At 44.9% G+C, this 19,929-nt stretch overlaps 1 protein-coding gene across 2 annotated transcripts in view; it reads right to left on the reverse strand.

Moving 5' to 3' along the window:
• Positions 1-18,621, reverse strand: part of FNIP1 (folliculin interacting protein 1) — a 132,018-nt gene extending 113,397 nt beyond the window's left edge. For both annotated transcript variants that reach the window (XM_008254986.4, XM_008254985.4), the window contains exon 1: positions 18,400-18,621. In XM_008254986.4, the coding sequence (XP_008253208.3) occupies positions 18,400-18,491 (92 nt within the window). In that variant the 5' untranslated portion in view covers positions 18,492-18,621. The remainder of the gene's footprint in view (positions 1-18,399) is intronic.
• Positions 18,622-19,929: the final 1,308 nt, after the last annotated feature.

Here is a 19,929-nt window from a genome sequence, read left to right on the forward strand (position 1 = left end):
CTACCATGTGCTATTCCAGGGTCATTTTCCCAGAAATCCTCATTCGTTTGGTAGGAATGGTATTTACCAACTGCTTTCTGTATTCTAAAGGTCTCCATTGCAACTAATCACCATCATTATTTCTAGGTCTTTTCGAAGAACACAACTAAGAGATACAACATTTTTCTTGTTTAAAGTTAAGGGGCCAGCGCAGTGGTGTAGCGGGTAAAGCCTCTCTGCCTGTGGCGCCAGCATCCCATACAGGCGCCGATTTGACTCCCAGCTGTTCCTCTTCCAGTCCAGCTCTCTGCTATGGCCTGGGAAAGCAGCAGCAGATGACCCAAGTCCTTGGGCCACTGCACCCCCGTGGGAGATCTGAAAGAGGCTCCTGGTTCCTGGCTCTGGATTAGTCCAGCTCCAGTCACTGCAGCCATTTGGGGAGTGAATGAGCAGATGGAAGACCTGTCTCTGCCTCTGGCTCTCTGTAACTCTGCCCTTCAAATAAATAAATAAATCTTTAAAAAAGTTAATACTGGCCGGCACTGCGGCTCACTAGGCTAATCCTCCACCTTGCGGCGCCAGCACACCGGGTTCTAGTCCCGGTCGGGGCACCAGATTCTGTCCCGGTTGCCCCTCTTCCAGGCCAGCTCTCTGCTGTGGCCAGGGAGTGTAGTGGAGGATGGCCCAAGTGCTTGGGCCCTGCACCCGGCATGGGAGACCAGGATAAGTACCTGGCTCCTGTCGCGGCTGACACTGGAGGGTGAACCAATGGCAAAGGAAGATCTTTCTCTCTGTCTCTCTCTCTCACTGTCCACTCTGCCTGTCAAAAATTTAAAAAAAATAAAAAGTTAATACTAATAATTCCAATTCAAATTAAATTTTATAATATTTTCACCTTTAAATTTTTATATTTCTAATACTGAAAATCATACTTCCTAATGCTATGATTATTTGATCAGTTTATTTTGCACATATATAATAGCTCCAAATTAACACTACCAATATTATTACTAACTATAAAACTATTGAGGGGTTAACGCCCTGGCCTGAAGCACTGGCAACCCATATGGGCGCTGGTTCAAGTCCTGTCTGCTCAACTTCCGATCCAGCTCTCTGCTATGGCCTGGGAAAGCAGTAGAAGATGGTCCCAGTCCTTGGGTCCCTGCACCTGTGTGGGAAACCTGGAAGAAGCTCCTGGTTCCTGGCTTTGGATCAGTGCAGCTCTGGCTGTTGCCAATTGGGGAGTGAACTAGTGGATGGAAGACCTCTCTCTCTCTCTCTCTCTGCCTCTCCTCTCTCTGTGTAACTCTTTCATATAAATAAAAATCTTTTAAAAGACAAAATTTTAAAAAACTACTGAATGCAGTTTAAAGTTTCTTTTCAATTTAAAAATTTATTTTTTACAGAAAATGGAGGAATGACAGAGAGAAAGAGAAACCTCCATTCACTAGTTCACTACCCAAATGGCCCCAACAGCAAGGCTGGGCTAGGCCGAAACCATGAACCTGGAGCTTCTACCAGGTCGTCCATGTAAGTGCAGGGACCCAAATTCTTGGGCCATCCTCTGTCACTTTCCCCAGGCACATTAGCAAGAACAGGATAGAAAGTGGAGCATCTGGAACTCAAATGGCGCTAATAAAGGGATGCCAGAGTCGCAGGTGATGGCTTCACCTGCTAAGCTGCAACATTGCCCTGGCCTCAATGGTTAATTTTTAAAAAAATATTTATTTTCGTCTACATGAAAGGCAGAGTGAGAGGAAGAGCAAAGGAGAGGTAGAGGAAGAAATTTATGTATTTGAAAGGCAGAGTTAGAAAGAGAGGGAGGGAGACAGAGAGAGAATTCTTTCATCTACTGATTCACTCCCCAGATGGCCACAACGCCCAAGGCTGAGCCAGGCAGAAGCTAGGAGCCAAGAACTTCATTGGGTGGCAGGCACCCAAACACCTGAGCCATATTCCATTGCTTTTCCCAGGGCATTAACATGGAGCTGGATCTTAACTGGAGCAGCCCAGACACGAGTGAGTGCCCATAAGGGATGCCAGCATCACAGGTGGTAGCTTCACCTATTACACCATAATGCTGGCCCCAGAAATACCTTTTAATGCCCTTTTCCTCTATGTAAAATACTTTCAACAGTGTTAGGTTTATTGAACTGTGTGTTAGTTTTTTGTTTTTTGTGATTTCACTATTAAAGCAGAAAGATCAGATTTTTGTAGGGGAGGGGCAGAGTTACAGAGAGAGGGACAGACAAAAAGGTCTTCCATCTGCTGGTTCATTCCCAGAATGTCCCCAGCAGTCAGAGCTGGGCTGATCCAAAGGCAGGTGTCAAGAGCTTCTTTCAGGTCTACCACATAGGTTCAGAGGCTGAAGCACTTGGGCCATCTTCCACTACTTTCACAGGACATTAGCAGAGAGCTAGATCATAAGTGGAGCAGAAGGGTCTCAAACTAGTGCCCATATGGGACACCTGTGTTGCAGGCAGAGGCTTAACCTACTACTCCACAGCGCCAGCACCAGCCCCAGCCCCAACTAATACAGATTTATTTGATAAAATTCAGCTCCTATTATGACTTAAAGTGAATTTAGGAATGGATCCTTCATCTGGGTAATGTTCCGTAGTGAAACGTAACTACCAAAACCAAGGCCAACATAGTTTTGGAAAGAACAGTGCAGTGATATTGGTTTGGCAAAATCCACAGTACAAATAATAATATTTAACAATATTAAATATTAGTATCAAATATTACCAAGAATGTAGAGCAGGGAAAATCTTTGCATGGTCCTCATAGAGTACAAGTAGATTACTTTAGGTAGAAAATGTTAACATCCTATGGCCCTCCAGTTCTAGTCTGTAGCTGTTATTTACTTCTCATACACCCTTTCCACGTTTTCCAGCTCTGTAGTCAGACAGGGCCATGTTACTGTTGTGGCCAGTTGGCTGTAAACGGCATTACTTGTGTTGTTACGGGGTTGAAGCTTGGAAGAGGGTATGAGATCTTCACGCTGTCATCTCTTGCTATGGAAACAGCCCATATCCTTAACTCACCTTTTGGAAGGACGCTGCTCTGGAGAGCAACTGGACTCACAGTGGACCTCAAGCCAGAAGCAGACTTTTATCTGGTAAGCTACTATTCGGATTCTTTCCTTTTCTTCTGGTCCTCCCTCCCTTCTTCTCTTACTCCTTTTTCTGTTCCTTCTTCCCTCCCTTTCTTTTGCACAGGACATCCCAGCTTTTTCTAATACACATTTCCTTGTATGTATTCTGTTAGGGAAACTCTTTCATGTATGACCAAGTGATAGATCTGAGAATGTTAATAGGAAGTAATTTAATGGGATTTCTAGACTGCAGAGTGAAGGCTACAGAACAGGATGGAGAGTCACTGTCTCTGAAATCACAGAAACCATTTAGTGGCTGTCATAATGATTCAAGGTAGATAAATAATTTCTTCTTTTCTGATTAATTGGCTGGGAATCTATCACCTGTATTGTGGAAGTATTTTTGCTTTCCTGTTTCTGTAAGAGTTGGAAATTTGGTTTATTATTTTATGACCTGTAGTGTTTTTGTTTCTTTGCTTTGTTTTACCTTTGTAGTGATCTGTGTGAGCTACTGTGCCTTAAAACAGAAAGAAAATGAACAAAGAAATATAGTACTGTACCAGTAGTATTCAGTATAAGTGTTTCCATTATGTATTCTCTATAATTTACCTCAATGTGCTTGCATTAAAATATCTTGTGTTCAAGTGATATTCAAATTAAATTTGATATATATTAGGGTACTAATTCTCCACTCTAGCTATACATTAAAACCACCAGGGGCCGGCGCTGCGGCTCAATAGGCTAATCCCCTGCCTAGTGGCGCCGGCACCCCAGGTTCTAGTCCCGTCGAGGCGCCAGATTCTGTCCCAGTTGCTCCTCTTCCAGGCCAGCTCTCTGCTGTGGCCAGGGAGTGCAGTGGAGGATGGCCCAAGTGCTTGGGCCCTGCACCCCATGGGAGACCAGGATAAGTACCTGGCTCCTGCCATCGGATCAGTGCGGTATGCCGGCCACAGCACACCTACCGTGGCGGCCATTGGAAGGTGAACCAACGGCAAAGGAAGACCTTTCTCTCTGTCTCTCTCTCTCACTGTCCACTCTGCCTGTCAAAAAAAAAAAAAAAAAATACCACCAAGAAAGATTTTTAAAAATCTAATGCCTGGGCTCTCCTACAGTCCAATAATATCAGGTTTTAAGGTTCAACTGAGGTTGGGAATCACTAGAAAAGAAAATAAACTGGAGTGAAGATAGTGCCTTTGACCAAAGAGTCCAGTGGTAGAACATACCTTAGAAAAATAAACAGATTATATCTCTTTAGCCACTTCTGAGTTACTCAGTAACATGCATATTTTAGATTAATTCCAGATTTAGATTATGCTTCCATTATAGAAAATGACAATTGCCTTTGGTTCATTTTTTTTTTTTTTTTACTTGACAGGTAGAGTTATAGAAGTGAGAGACAGAGAGAAAGGTCTTCCTTCCATTGGTTCACTCCCTTAATGGCCAATACTGCCAGCGCTGCGCCGATCCGAAGCCAGGAGCTGGGTGCTTCCTCCCGGTCTCCCATGTGGGTGCAGGGACCCAAGCACTTGGGCCATCCACCACTGCACTCCCTGGCCACAGCAGAGAGCTGGACTGGAAGAGGAGCAACCGGGACAGAATCCGGCACCCCAACCGGGGCTAGAACTCGGGGTGCCAGTGCCGCAGGTGGAGGATTAGCCAAGTGAGCCACGGCACTGGCTGGTTCATTTTCTTTTCAACAATTCATTCATTTATTTGAAAAATCAAGAGATACAGAGAAAGAGAGAGAGAGATCCTTCATCCGCTGGTTCAGATGGCCACAATGGCCAGGTATGGGTCAGGCCAAAATCAGAAAGCAAGATCTTCACCTGGATCTCCCACATGGCTGGAAGTTGGGCCATATTTTGCTGCTTTTCGAGGATATTAGCAGGGTGCTGGATTGGAAATGGAGTATCCAGGACTTCAACCAGCTCCCATAAAAGATGCTAGCTCCATAGGTAGAGGCTTTACCCGCTATACCAGATGCTGGACTCACATTCTTTTTTTTAAACTAAGTAACAATTTTTGCTGCAGGCAATCTTTTTAGTTGATTAGCCCCTTTGATGTTGTCTTTGTTCATAATTTATTTTTCTTTTAAAGCCAACTTCACTGAAATATGACACATCTAGTAAAATGCGCCATTTAAAGTACATATGTATTAATCATACCTTGTTATTTTCTGTATTTTCTGATGCTTTGACATGTGAGCACTGTTGAAATCTGGGAGGAGTGGGCGTTTCATACCCAAACAAGCAGTTGAGAGGACTACCCTCTATGTCTCTCCTTACACTGTGGGCCAGTATTCTCCTGCTCTAATCATCTCAAGGCCAGAAACCAAGATATCAAGAACAGACCTCATACATGGAGACCATTCAAAGTATTCAGACTAGCCAATTCTAAACCTTGATTACCTTGCTTACCTCTGCCTTGACCGTTCTTCCCATGAAAACCACATTAAAGCTCCTCGCCACATTTTCTTCTTGCTCCCTTGCCTCCTAACACACCCTGATACTTCCCCATGTGGTCGTATCAGTGCTTGGATTCAAGTGCCAGTTCTGTTTCCAGTTCAAGCTTCCTGCTAATACACATCCTGGGTAGGCAGCAGTCGAGGGCTCAAGTACTTGAGTGCCTCCCACACGAGACCTAGACTGCGTTTCTAGACCCTGGCTTCTTGCCTGGCCCAGCCCTGGCTGTCACAGGTGTTTTAAGGAGTGAACCAGTAGATGAGAGATCTCTCTTTGTGCCTTTCAAATAAATTTTCGAAAGATATAGAAATTTGTTTTCACCCCAAAAAGCTCCCTTGTACCTCTCTGTGGTTAGTAGCCAGCTGCACTTCTCCCTGGCCCTAGGCCATCTCTGAAATGCTTACTGTCACCATAGAATGATTTTGTTGATTCTGACATTTTACATAAATGAAACCTGTAATTACATATATACTTTTTGTGTATGGTTTCTTTTCTCTTAGCAGAATGAAGTTTCTGCAATTCATCCATACTCAAGCTTATCTGAGTTCATTACTTTTGATTAAAGATCTGTTTTCCATTATTTTGACACACCAATATTTGTTTCTCCATATATCAGTTTGGATGGCCATTATGTATAAAACTGCTATGACCAGTTTTCATTTTTGTTTTCTTGATGCTTACCTAAATTACTATTTTCTCCAATCCTTGGTGTATGTCTCATTTTTTCATGCTGTCTTTTGAATGCCAGATGTCTTAAATTTTGATCATGTTGTTTATTATTTTTAAAAAATTAGTGTTTTTAGTGTTGTAATAAATTTTTTCACTACCCTATTATTATGACATTTTTCTATTTTCCTTTAGAAACTGTTTTAGTTTTGAACTCGTATGTTTAATTTTCATATGTGAAGGGAGATACAGTTGACTTCATTTTTATTGCATGTGAATATTCAGTTTATTTAGCCCTGACCTGATAAAAAGAGGTTATTTTTGGGGCCAGCACTGTGGTGCAGCAGGTTAAAGCCCTGGCCTGAAGCGCCTGCATCCCATATGGGTGCCAGTTCAAGACCTGGCTGCTCCACTTCCAATCCAGCTTTCTGCTATGGCCTGGGAAAGCAGTAGAAGATGGCCCAAGTCCTTGGGCCCCTGCACCCATGTGGGAGACCCAGAAGAAGCTCCTGGCTCCAGATCAGCACAGCTCCGGCCATTGCGGCCACTTGGGAAGTGAACCGGCAGATGGAAGGCCTCTCTCTTTCTCTCCTCTCTCCTCTCTTCCTCTCTCTCTCTCTGCCTCTCCTCTCTCTGTGTAACTCTTTCAAATAAATAAATCTTTAAAAAAAGACTTTATTTTTTGATGTTGTATAATTAGAACCCTTTTTGTTTAAAGACTTATTTTCATTTATTTTTAAAGACAGAGTTACAGAGAAAGGTCTTCCATCCGCTGGATCACTCCCCAACAGCTAGGGTTTGGCCAATCTGAACCCAGGAGCCAGGAGCTGCTGCTTCTTCTTACAGGGGACCAAGCTGTTGGGCCATCCTCTGCTGCTTCCCCAGGTGCATTAGCAGGGAGCTGGATTGGAAACATAGCAGCCAGGACACTAACCAGCACCCATGTGGGATGCCAGCACTGCAGGCCAGGACTTTATACCGCTGTGCCCTAGCACCAGCCCCTAGAATCCTTTTTTTTTTTCTTTTAAAGATTTGTTAATTTATTTTATTTGAAAGGCAGAGCTACAGAGAGGCAGAGGCAAAGAGAGAGGCCTTCCATCCACTGGTTGACTCCCCAGATGGTGGCAACAGCCAGAGCAGCACTGATTGGAAGCCAGGAGCCAGGAGCTTCTTCCAGGTCTCCACACAGGTACAGGGGTCCAAGGATTTGGGCCACCTTCTACTGCTTTCCCAGGCCATAGCAGAGAGCTGGATCGGAAGAGGAACAGCCTGGACTAGAACCACTGGCCATATGGGATCCTGGCACTGCAGGCGATGGCTTTACCTAATATGCCACAGTGCTTGCTCCAAGAATCCTTTTTTTCAAAAAAAAAAAAAAAAAAAAAAGATTCATTTTTATTTATTTGAAAGGCAGTGAGGGAGGGGGAGAGAGATTGATTGAGTTTAATCGATCTTCCAACCACCAGTTCACTTCCCACATGTTTTTTGGGGACCGGCACCATGGCAGAGAAGGTTAAGCCTCTGCCTGCAATGCAAGCATCCCATAGGGCACCAGTTTGAGTCCCGGCTGCTCCACTTCCGATCCAGGTCCCTGCTAATGCGCCTGGGAAAGCAGTGGAAGATGGTCCAAGAGCTTGGGCATCTGCACTCAAGCTGGCGACCCAGAAAAAGCTCCTGGCTTCCACTCAGATTAGATTCAGCCATTGGGGCCATTTAGGGAATGAACCAGCGGATGGCATACCTCTTTCTCTCCGTCTCTCAAATAAATAAATAAATCTTTAAAAAAAAAATAAAAAAGTATAAATATGGAAAACACAACTTATTCAGGTTTAGTATAATTGGTAAGTGGTAAAGTTAGGATTTCAAATTACCAGATCCTAAGAGAGAAAGAGGCTGACAGATGTATCTTCCATGCACTAGTTCACACCCAAGATGGCCCCAAAAGCCAGAGCTGCGCCAATCCGAGGGAAGCAGCCAGGAGCTTCTTCCGAGTCTCCCACCCTGGTGCAGGGGCCCAAGGACTTGGGCCATCTTCCACTGCTTTCCCAGGCCACAGCAGAGAGCAGGATCAGGAATGGAGAAGCCAGGACTCGAACCAGTGCCCATACAGGATGCCGGCACTGAAGGCAGCAGCTTTACCCGCTACACCACAGTGCCAGCCCTGTCCAACATTATGTTTTAATTTATCCAGATAGTCTGTGTAGTTTATTCATTCTCACTGCTTTATGACAAGAATTTCAAATGGTATTACTGACATTTAGATTGAGTTATCTTTTTCTTTGCGGGAGGCGGGGTGGGGGGAGCTCTTTCTATGTGTTGTAAGATGTTTACCAGCATCCCTGTCATGTACTCACTGGGTGCCTGTAAAACCTCCCAGTTCTGAGAAGCTAAAACATCTCCAGAGATTGCCAGATGTCCTTGGGGGAGGAGAGGGAGGGAGGGATCAAATTAATCCTGGTTGAACTATATAGTACAGTATTCCATTGTGTGACCTTGTCACAATTTATTTATTTGTCTACTACTGATATTATGTTTGAGTCATTTCCAGTTTGGGGCTGTAATGAATAATGCTGCTATAAACATTTTTATACATGTCTTTTGGGGAAGATATACACATTTTTGTTTGAATATGTCCCTAGAATTGGATCTCTAAGATATGTATATGTTCAACTTTATTAGATTCTGCCACCTTATTTTCCAAAGTGGTTATATGAGTTTTCACCCTACCAGCCCTATATGAGAATTTCGTTTGCTTCACATCTTTATAAGGCTTGAATCTGAATTACGAGTTTTTCAAACTGAACCTTATTCTCTTTGGTATCAGCTGCTGAATGATTAAAGGCATAAATTTTGGTCTCTGCTTTAATGTTATACAATCCTTTTGTCATTTTACTCAACTCTGCCACTTGGAAACAGTTGGTTACCCTTCTGGGGCTGTTCTTTCCTTTTCTTTTTGACAGGGTCTCCTCCCCACCAACTGCAGCAGCTAATGGACTGTGAAGACGAGGTTACATTTTGATTTCTTGATGAGTTTTCTATCTTGACTAGTTGTCAAAGCGAAACCCAAGTAACTCTTATTTCAATGGTTTACTGATCAATTTAAGTTTGTCATACAAATAAAACTTGTCAATCCATTGAGAATCTCAAGGTTGGCATTTGGAACAATGGTGTAAATAATGCTTAGGACACCATATCGGAGGGCCTGCTTTCAATTCGTTTCCCGCTAACACATACGCTGGAGGCAAAGGTGATGTTTCAAGTAGTCCCAGCCACTAACACACAAGACCTGGATTGAGCTCCAGGCTCATGGCTTTGGCCTGACCCAGCCCCAGCTGTTGTGGGCATCTGAGGAATGAACCAGTGGATGGAAGATCTTATCTGTCTCTGTCTCTCTAACTTTCAAATAAAATGCAAAAAATATTTAATAAATAATTCAAGTGACAGTCTCTCTTTTTTTATGTTACAGCTGCATTTTAACCAAGAGATGGAGCTCAATTTCAAGTGAATGTTTAACTAAATCAATGTTCTGCAAATTCTTTAAAGGTTAACACATTGAAGATGGACACACATGCATCATTACCACTACATCATCATAATCATTGTCACCATTATTACAAACCACCAAACTGCTAATTATAATGATATGTATGCACTATATATCTATTTATATATAAAATGACTAAGGTGTAGAATTCATCTAACATTAACCATTTAGGGGCAGGCCTTGTGGTGTAGCAGGTGAAGCCCGCATGCCGTATCAGAACGCCTGGTTGTGTCCCAATACCTCCATTTTTGATCCAGCTTCCTGCTAATGCATCCGGGTAGGCAGCAGATGATGGCTGAAGTGCTTGGGCCCCTGCTACCCATTTAGGAGACACAAATGGAATTAGAGGCTCCTGGCTTTGGTTCAGCCCAATAGTGGCTGTTATAGAGATTTGGGGAGTGAAACAGCAGATGGAAGATATCTGTTCCTCTCCTCCCTCTCCCTCCCCTTCTCCCTTCCCTTCTTCCTCTTCTCCCCTTCACTCTGCCTTTCAAGTAGACCAGAAAAAATATTTTTTAAAATTAACTATTGGGGCCAGTGTTGTGGCACAGCAGATAAAGCCTCCACCGGAGATCCCAGCATCTAATTATGAGCACCAGTTGAGTCTCAGCTGCTCCACTTTTGATCCAGCTCCCAGTTACTGTACCTGGGAAAAGTGGCAGAGGCTGCCCCAAGTCTTTGCACTCCTGTACCCACATGGGAAACCTGGAAGAACCTCCAGGCTCATGGTTTTAGCCTGGCACAGCCTGGCTGTTGAGGCCATTTGGGGAGTGAACAAGTAGATGTAAGACTGACCTCTCTGGCTGGCGCCATGGCTCAATAGGCTAATCCTCCGCCTGCAGCGCCGGCACCCTGGGTTCTAGTCCCGGTTGGGGCGCCGGTTCTGTCTCCGTTGCTCCTCTTCCAGTCCAGCTCTCTGCTGTGGCCCGGGAAGGCAGTGGAGGATGTCCCAGGTACTTGAGCCCTGCACCCGCATGGGAGGCCAGGAGGAGGCACCTGGCTCCTGGCTTTGGATCGGCGCAGTGCACCGGCCGTGGCAGCCATTTGGGGGGTGAACCAATAGAAGGAAGACCTTTCTCTCTGTCTCTCTCGCACTAACCCTGCCTGTCAAAAAAAAAAAAAAAAAAAAAAAGACTGACCTTTCTCTCGCTGTCCCTCTCTCCTTTCTCTATAATTCGGCCTTTCAAATAAATAAATTTAAAAAATCTTAAAAACAAAAAGGCTGAAGCTACATTCAATAGTATTATAGCTAGTAATACTGGTAGTGCTAATTTGAAGCTATTATATATGTGTAAAATAAACTGATAAAATAATTATACTTTTAGGAAATGTGATTTTCAGCATAAAATAGAAATAGAAAAATTTAAAAGTAAAAATACAAAATTTAATTTGAATTTGAAATATTAGTATTAACTTACTTTTTAAACAAGAAAAATGCTGTATCTCTTAGTTGTGTCCTTTGAAAAGACTTAGAAATAATGATGATCAGTTGCAATGAAGACCTTTAGAATACAGAAAGCAGTTGGTAAATACCATTCCTATCAAAAGGGGATTTCTAAGAAAATGACCTTGGAAAGGTAGTGCTCCAAAAATCACTAAGATCATGTCAAAAGAACACAGGAGTCAAGCTGGCCAAAGATGGTTCATCAAAATATATAAACAGAAAAGAATGAATCAAATATTAGGAATATTTAGGTTAAAAACTAATTTAAAAAACCTCACTGGTCATCTTTGGAGGTTACTATAACACCAAGTCATTATTTGGAAAGTGAAAAATAAAACATTCATATGATGTTTCCTGCACGAACTAATTTGAAAAGAAATAATTAATAAATCATTTTGCAACTACCAGTGAAATAATGCAGTGGTCATAACAGTGTCCCCACACCATCAACTAACTACAAACTTCTCAGAAATATCAAAAGCACTTCAAAAAATTTATGGAAAATGCACATTATGCATTGCTGTTCAAATTTTTTTACACCATTTTTTCGCAAACAAAAGTGAAGTCCCCTCATATTGATTGTGCTAAGCATTTTGACACGTATAGGGCCAGTGCTGTGGCCTCAGCAGATAAAAGTTGCTGCCTGCAGTGCCGGCATTCCATCAGGACACTGGTTTGAGTCCTGGATGCTCCACTTCTGATCCAGCTGCCTGCTAACGTACCTGGAAAAGCAGTGGAGGACAGCCCCAGTGTGCGGGACATTGCACCCAAGTAGGAGACCCAGATGAAGCTCCTGGCTCCTGGCTTCGGCCTGGCCCAGCCCCAGCCATTGTGGCCATTTAGGGAGTGAACTAATGGATGTAAGATCAGTCTTCTCTGTCTCTCCCTCTAACTCTGCCTTTCAAATAAATAAATGTTTAAAAAAAAAAAGGACAGGTATAAATGGAGAACATATTTTGAAAATTCAAAAGAAGTACAACACTAAACAAGATAGAAATTGGGCCCTCATGGAACTTAAAATCTAGTGAAGGCTACAGATTCATAAAAATGTTAACTACAACACAGGGAGTAACTGCCACAAAGGAAAAATATGAAGAGAATCTGAGTTGTTTTGGAGCTTTAAAGAAAAATATGTTGTAGCCACAGTGTTTCAAGTAATGTGCAAACACATGAACCAGACTATTCCCAAGAACTATCGAATAGTCCAAATGGCAGCCCACATCTAAAGGAAAACCCAGAGAAAACTGGAAAGCAAGATAACATTTGAGAGCCTATCACGCTGTTTAATCCTCAAAACCACTCTAAGAAGGCAGATGCAAGTGACACTGAGACGACTGTTCCAACACTGTTTCCTTCCGTCTGGCATTCGGTGTGACCAGCCTCACCACTAGCTCCAGAAGTATTAACACAATCAGCAACTCCATTCCCGTTGCTACTGTAATTGAAATTGGTAGCCAGAGCCTTAGCAATCAGAGCCAATCAATGAAAGAGCGTGAGTAAGTTCAGGGGTAATACAGACTTTAGGGCTTTTGCTGGAAATCCTCCAGTACAGAATCTGTCTCCTAGATGAAGTGAAACGAGAAACCTAGAAGCACTGCTTCCAGAATTTTGCAACGATGAGACACAATGAAGCCTGAGGACCTAGGAAATAAATCAGTTTGTAAACTGAGCAATCTGCTTTCAGAACCAAGAGGCAAAGACACAAATACACAGATCCTCACCGTCAGTTACTACATGACAACGCTTCCCAGGCTTCTTACAGTCCGCGAGGTAGGAGCGGAGCTAAGGCCCATCACATCAATTACAATTCTATGTACAGATTGCAAGCGTGCCAAGTGCAAAAGTCCGAAATTTACTTTTTTTTTTAAGTATAAAGTTTTGAAAGTAGTTTGGAGAAAGGCAAGAACAATAACAAGACAAATTAAAAGGTTGTTACAACAGGTTGAGAATTCTAGCTACAGACAAAGTTCATGTACTAGAAAAATACATATACAACAAAAAATATAAAAATGTCTCTGATCAAAACACGAAACATGTCCTACAGACTTTAAAACAATCTTCATAAATTATTTTCAATTACTTTCTTTTTAAAGCAACCATTTTTATATGTAATACATACAAAAAAATTCTTACTTCCACCAGAAAGTGGACAGAAAACAAAAAGCAGTATCTTCAAGGAAGCTCCTTCTTTCCTACATTCTCTAAATGATGAAAACAAAGTACTGTTTCAGTTCTGTAAATGATGTACAAATATCCTTCAAATTCATCTCTAGCTCAAAAAGCTTTGCTAAGACAAGCACACAAATCTCTAAGAGTCCTCAGGATGAAGAATGATAGGAAGGAGGTGGTCCCAGGCTATTTTTTCCAGAGATAACTACATGAGACAAAACTGAAACACTCCTAAGACTTTATCAAGTCTCTCCCATTCTAGAGTTCTAGGTAGGATTTATCATCACTTGGGCCTCGTATATTGGTTACTTCAAGAACCACGGCCCCTAAAGACCTAACTACAGGGGCCAAAGGTGTGACGTAGTGGGCAAGGCCACTGCCCGCAGTGTCGGCATCCCATGTAGGACCCAGTTAAGGTCCCAGCTCCTCAACTTCCGATCCAGTTCCTTGCTGGTGTGCCTGGGGAGGCAGTAGTGGATGGCCCATGTGCTTGGGACTCTGCCCCCACACGGGAGACCTAGAGGAATCCTGACTCCCGTCTTCTGACCAGCCCGGCTCTGGTGGCTGCATCCATTTGGGAAGTGGATCAGTGGATAGAGAGAAGATGTATCTCTCCTGCTCTCTCTGTGCAACGCTGTCTTTCATATAAATAAATAAATCTTATTAAAAAAAAAAAGACCGAGTTACAGTTAGTTACTGATAGCTAACTGGGCCCATGCCTGCCTTTTCCTTTTTTTTTTTTTTTTTTTAAGATTTGCTTATTTGAAAGGCAGAGGGAGAGAGAGGGAGAGATGGAGCGATCTTCCACTTGCTAGTTCACTCGCCATATGCCTGTAACAACTGGAACTGGGTCAGACCAATGCCAGTAGCCAGAACTGCATCTAGGGCCATCATCTGTGGTTCTCCTGGGCCCATGAGCAGGAAGCTGGGACTGGAAGCAGAGCAGCCAAGACTTCAACTCCAATGTGGTGTCACAAGTGATGGCTTTAACCCCACTGCACCATAATAGCTGTCTCCCAAGTCCAATTTAACAATTTAAGCTGACAAGAACAAAACCAAAAAAGGATTCTAGAAAGGAAAACATGATATACTCAAACGGAAACTAAATTTTAGTCTACTAAAAACTTAGGTTATGGGGCAGGCATTCAGCTTAGTGGTGAAGGGGCCTGAATTCAACAGTGTGGCGTCAGTCTTGCTCCAGCTCCTGACTCAGTGCAGGAATGCTGGAGTCCTGACACCCGTGCTTGAGGTCTAGACTGCACTTCCTGGCTCCCACCTTCACTGTGGTCATTTGGGAAGTGACCCAGTGAATGAAAGCACTTGCTCACTCTCTCATGCATGTTCTCTCTTAAAAAAAAAAAAAAAAACCTTAAAAAAATTTTTATTAAAACTTGAGTTACATAAAAAGATGCTATCATCATCATCTTAGGAAATGCAAATTAAAGCCATGAGACACCACTACACCTTTCAAAATGGCTATACTCACAAGATGAAAAAATGTTACACCAGCAAATTTTAGCCTTTTTTCTTAAACACCACAATAAAAATTCATTTAATCAATAAAGAAACAGATAAAGAGTATCAAGCAATGGAAAGACTGTAGAACAACTGTAACCCTGATACACTACTGGGAATACAAAATAGTAAAACTATTTTTAGAAAAGTTTGGCAATTTTTTAAAAAAGTTAAAGCACAATACTTAGCATATGACCCAAAATATTATTCCAAGATAACTACCAAGAGAAATGAAAATACTTATCTGCATAAAGACCTATATAAAACTATTCGCAGCAGGCCAGCGCCGTGGCTCACTTGGCTAATCCTCCACCTGCGGCGCCGGCACCCCAGGTTCTAGTCCCAGTTGGGGCACCGAATTCTGTCCCGGTCGCTCCTCTTCCAGTCCAGCTCTCTGCTGTGGCCCAGGAGGGCAGCGGAGGATGGCCCAAGTGCTTGGGCCCTGCACCCGCATGGGAGACCAGGAGGAAGCACCTGGCTCCTGGCTTCAGATTGGCGCAGTGCGCCGGCCATAGCAGCCATTTGGGGGGTGAACCAACAGAAGGAAGACCTTTCTCTCTGTCTCTGTCTAACTTGTCTAACTCTGTCAAAAAAAAAAAAAAAAAAAAAAAAAAAAAAAAAAAAACTATTCACAGCAGCACAGTTCACAAAACCCCTATCTGGAAACAACACAAATTTCTTCCAACTAGTGAATGAGTAAATAATTGTGGTGTGTACAACACACACCATTCAGCAATGAAAGGAAGGATTAATGAAACTACTGACAGATGCAACAACACGGCTAAGTCAAAGTCATCATTCTGTGTGAAAATGAGCCAAATACAAGGCTATACAGTGGGACCAGCAGAGTGGTAAAGCCATTGCCTGCAGTGCCGGCATCCCATATGGGTGCTGGTTTAAGCCCCAGCTGCTCCACTTCTGATCCAACACTCTGCTATGGCCTGGGAAAGCAGTAGAAGATGGCCCAAATCCTTGGGCCCCTGCACCCACATGGGAGACCCAGAAGAAGCTCCTGGCTCCTGGCTTTGGATCGGCTCAGCTCTGGCTGCTGTGGCCATTTGAGGAGTGAACCAGCGGATGAAGACCTTTCTCACTCACTCTCTGCTTCTGCCTCTCTGTAACTCTGCCTTTCAAATAAAATAAATAAATCTTAAAAAAAAAAAAAACTCTATACAGTATGATTTTGTTTATATAAAACTCCAGGAAGGTTAAAAGTATGATGACAGAAAGCAGATCAGTGACGACCCCAGGTGACGAGAAGATACAGACCGACTGCAAAGCGCACAAATCAAATTTTAGGGGGATGGACATGTTCCCAAGCTTCACTGGAATGGTGCACACACAACTGAGTCTATACAAAAGAAAACACAACAGGACATTTAAAATGTAATTTTATTTTGTATAAATTATAATTCAATAAGGTTGTTTAAAAAAATTTGGTTAATGAGATCTGCAAGTTACTAGCTATGTGATGTTAACCAGAGTTTCCATTTTCTCACATGTACACTTGCACACATTTTATTTTCTAAGAAGTTGCTTGGGGTGAATATCTGGTGCACTGGTGAAATCGCTCCTTAGGATGCCAACATCCCACGTCAAAGTGCCCGAGCTGGAGTCCCTGCTCTGCCTCTGATTCCAGCTGCCAGCGTATGCAGACCCTGGGAGGTAGCAGGTGATGGCTCAAGTACTTGGGTCTCCGACACTCATGTGGGAGAACCAGGCTTTCATCTGGTCCAGCCCTGGCTGTTGTGGCCGTTTAGGGAGTGAATCAGTTGATGGAAAACCTGTCTGTGTGTGTGTGTGTGTGTCTGTCAACCTGCTTTACAAATAAATAAAGGAAATGCCTCCCTCGTGCACTGCCCATTACTGGGCTTATACACAATTCTTACTTCCACTGGAAAAAATGATAACAGTTATCTATATTGCCACTTGCCCTATCTCACAAGGTTGTTGTGAAACATCAAACAAGATAACCGATGAGAAAGTTCTTTGGCAACTTTATAGTAGTATTACACAACCATACAGCAGACTTTACATTTTTAGAGAGTAGACAGGAAAATGTGTTCTCACGAGTGACTTGAGACCACTGTAAACTTGGGTGCCCAAAGTCAGCCTTTGCTCAGAAATAGAAAGGTGCTGTCTGTTCAAATGTCACCTTTGAAATATCTTTCCAGAACCTGCTTCCTACTATCTCCTGAGTTACTACGTGTGTCCGTGTAGTATTGACACAGACTGTACTTTCATTTTTCAAAGGAAAAATACTAAAGTAATGTCTAGAAAAAGTCAGATGAGCATGGTAAGACATCTCCCTCACAGTGGAAAAGACCGATACCTAGAAAACTGCCTTTTTTTCCTCTACCAGTTAACTTCTTTCCATTTCCTATTTCAATTCCACATGTATTTACAGAGCGTTTTCTGATGTGACCCGCATTAGCAAGAAAGGCTGAATAACTTTAGATTCAAAACTTCTAAAACTAGTGTGCCGCAATCCTTCTCACTTCGGCCTGCTGGAAGATTCGAGATTCTCATTTTTTCCTACAGCTATTGTACAACCAGGCTCTCTGCTATGTAATAAGTTTGAGGGATATTCGACATGTAGCCAGGTTACATTTGCAAGTTTCCAGGCTACAACAGATAGGAAAGCTGTGTCGAAGACACAACATCTCTTCATATGAAGTTTCACGAGTAATTGTGACCCTGAATCCAGCTTTACATCAAATCTTACAATTCTAAAAAGTTATTCAACCAGCAACAAGTACTGCAACCAAAAATTAACAAAGCTTGTAATGCCACAAAACCTTCTGCCACAGTCTTCAACTTGTGGCCTCCTGTGCAGTAACAGCTCTAAGGGGGAAGATTCTAGGGCCCATCCTAACGCCAGACCTCACGGGATTCGGTCCCGCATCAGCTGGGTGGGCAGTCAGGCTAACCTCTCGGGTTTCCCATTTCTCTTGCAATAACATGAAAGCCGCAAGGTCCGGTATCCGCAAGCCTCCAATTTCAGTCTCCAAGAAGCCTCAAAGAACGGCCCCTAGCCTACTCGCTCCTGCAGCCCTCTGCACACCCAGGAGCTTGGCCAAACGTGCTGCCCTCTCCCCGACGCCAACAGAGCTGGAATGGAGCGCCCAGAGGGCGACTGGTCACGGGGAGGAGGGGAGAAGTTCTGGGCCGGGAGGACCGCGGCTCAGGTCCAAAGCAGCCCGCGCCCTGCCCGCTGCCAGGAGGCGTGTGGACCCCGTGCCTCAGGCCGCGGGGCCACGTCCGGAGGGGCAGAGCCACGCGTGGCCGCGGACGGGACGTAAACAAACCAGCCCGAGGAGGGGGAAGGGGCAACGGCGGGGCGGTGGTGGGGAGAGAAGACTTCGCTCCAAGCCTCCAGCCCGAGTCCGCACCGGCCCCACCCCACCGCGAACCGGGTCCCGGTCCCGGCCGCGCGGGCCTCAACGCCCACGGCCCCACCATCTCTGGAACCCAGAGCCCAAAAGGCCATCGGTTTCGAGCCCCCCTTCCCGCAGCACCCTACCTGAACGCGCAATCCGGGTCCCGGGCGTCTCGGCCCGGCGCGCCCAGCCCGCTCCTCTTGCTGAAGAGCTTCTGGAACAACGTAGGGGCCATGCTGGCCACGGCCAGGCCGGGGTCGCTCCGCTGGGCGCTCGCTAGGCCCCCGCTCCTAGAGCCGCCTCGCCACCCCCATGGGCGCCTCAGTCATATGACAGAAATTAGTCACTTCAAACGGCCACGGCGCGCGGGGCGGGGCGCGAGGCAAACCCCGCGCTTATTGGCTGGCGGGGAGCCGCATCACGTGGCGGCATGCGGAGCAGGGGGCAGGAGGGGGTGCGGGGCGGCGCTGGCTCCCATAGGCTGGCGTCTGGTCCTGTCACGTGGCAGCTCGCGGGGCGGGGCGTGCGCGGAGAAGATGGCCGGGGTGGAAGGGACGTGATCAGGTCCCTGTGCTTGCATGGGAGGCTGTCAGTGGCTGTCTGAGGCTATGGCAGGTGGCGCGGTGACGACACCAGGGACTGTGGGATGCAGAAGCCTTCCGCGCCTCACTTCCACGATAGAGATGTTTGGGGTACCACAGGCAGCGGGCTCACCCGCTGACTCCCCCGACTTGAGCCGATTCTCCCCTCCAACTCGCGCCTGGCCGAGCCGGCTGCTCCGGCAGCAGAGCAGGCACACTAATACCCTTGGGGCCGCGACCGTGGCAGCATTGAGAACCCCCGGCCGCGAGACGGGACGGCGCGGAGGCCGGCTTACGGGGTCCACCTGCCTAGACGTCCTCCCGAGACGACCTAGGCAGGGCACCGGGAGTTTCCGCCAGCGCCTGCAACCCTGACACCTGGCATTAGAGCTGGCGACTGCGGTAGGGAGTTCAGCCCAGCTCCCTTGGTAACCGATAAAATCTGAAGTGAAACTGAGAAAGACTGGAAGCCTAGAAAGGGGACACACACCCACAAATACCTGACCCTTTATGCTCAGTGTTTACAATGTTAATAAATCCTATCAATGCATAGGGATGGGAAAGGAAGAAACCGGAATTTTAACCAAAGGATGGGGGGGTGCTTTCTAAAAAAAATACTCATAATTTTTTTAAAGATTTATTTAGTTAGTTAGAAGCAGTTAGACAGAGAGAGAAGGAGAGGCAGAGAGAAAGAGAGGGGAGAGAGAGAGGTCTTCCATCCGCTGGTTCACTCCCCAATTGGCCACAACAGCCAGAGCTGCACTGATCCGAAGCCAGGAGCCAGGAGTTTCTTCAGGTCTCCCATGCGGGTGTAGGGACCCAAGGACCTGGGCCATCTTCTACTGCTTTCCCAGGGCCTAGCAGAGAGCTGGATAGGAGGTGGAGCAGCCGGGACTCGAACCAGGGCCCATAGGGGAATGCCAGCACTGCAGGGGGCGGCTTTACCCGCGACGCCACAGCACCAACCCCAACTCATAAATTAACAGTCATACAAACCCATGGAATCAAAATACATCAGGGTTTGGATCAAACCAGTATTGTAAATTCTCAGCATCCCCATGCATCCCCCCACTCCACTCCAGGATGAGGAAT

The sequence above is a fragment of the Oryctolagus cuniculus genome, chromosome 6 (assembly GCF_964237555.1).
Source record: "Oryctolagus cuniculus chromosome 6, mOryCun1.1, whole genome shotgun sequence".
NCBI classification, from domain to species: domain Eukaryota; kingdom Metazoa; phylum Chordata; class Mammalia; order Lagomorpha; family Leporidae; genus Oryctolagus; species Oryctolagus cuniculus.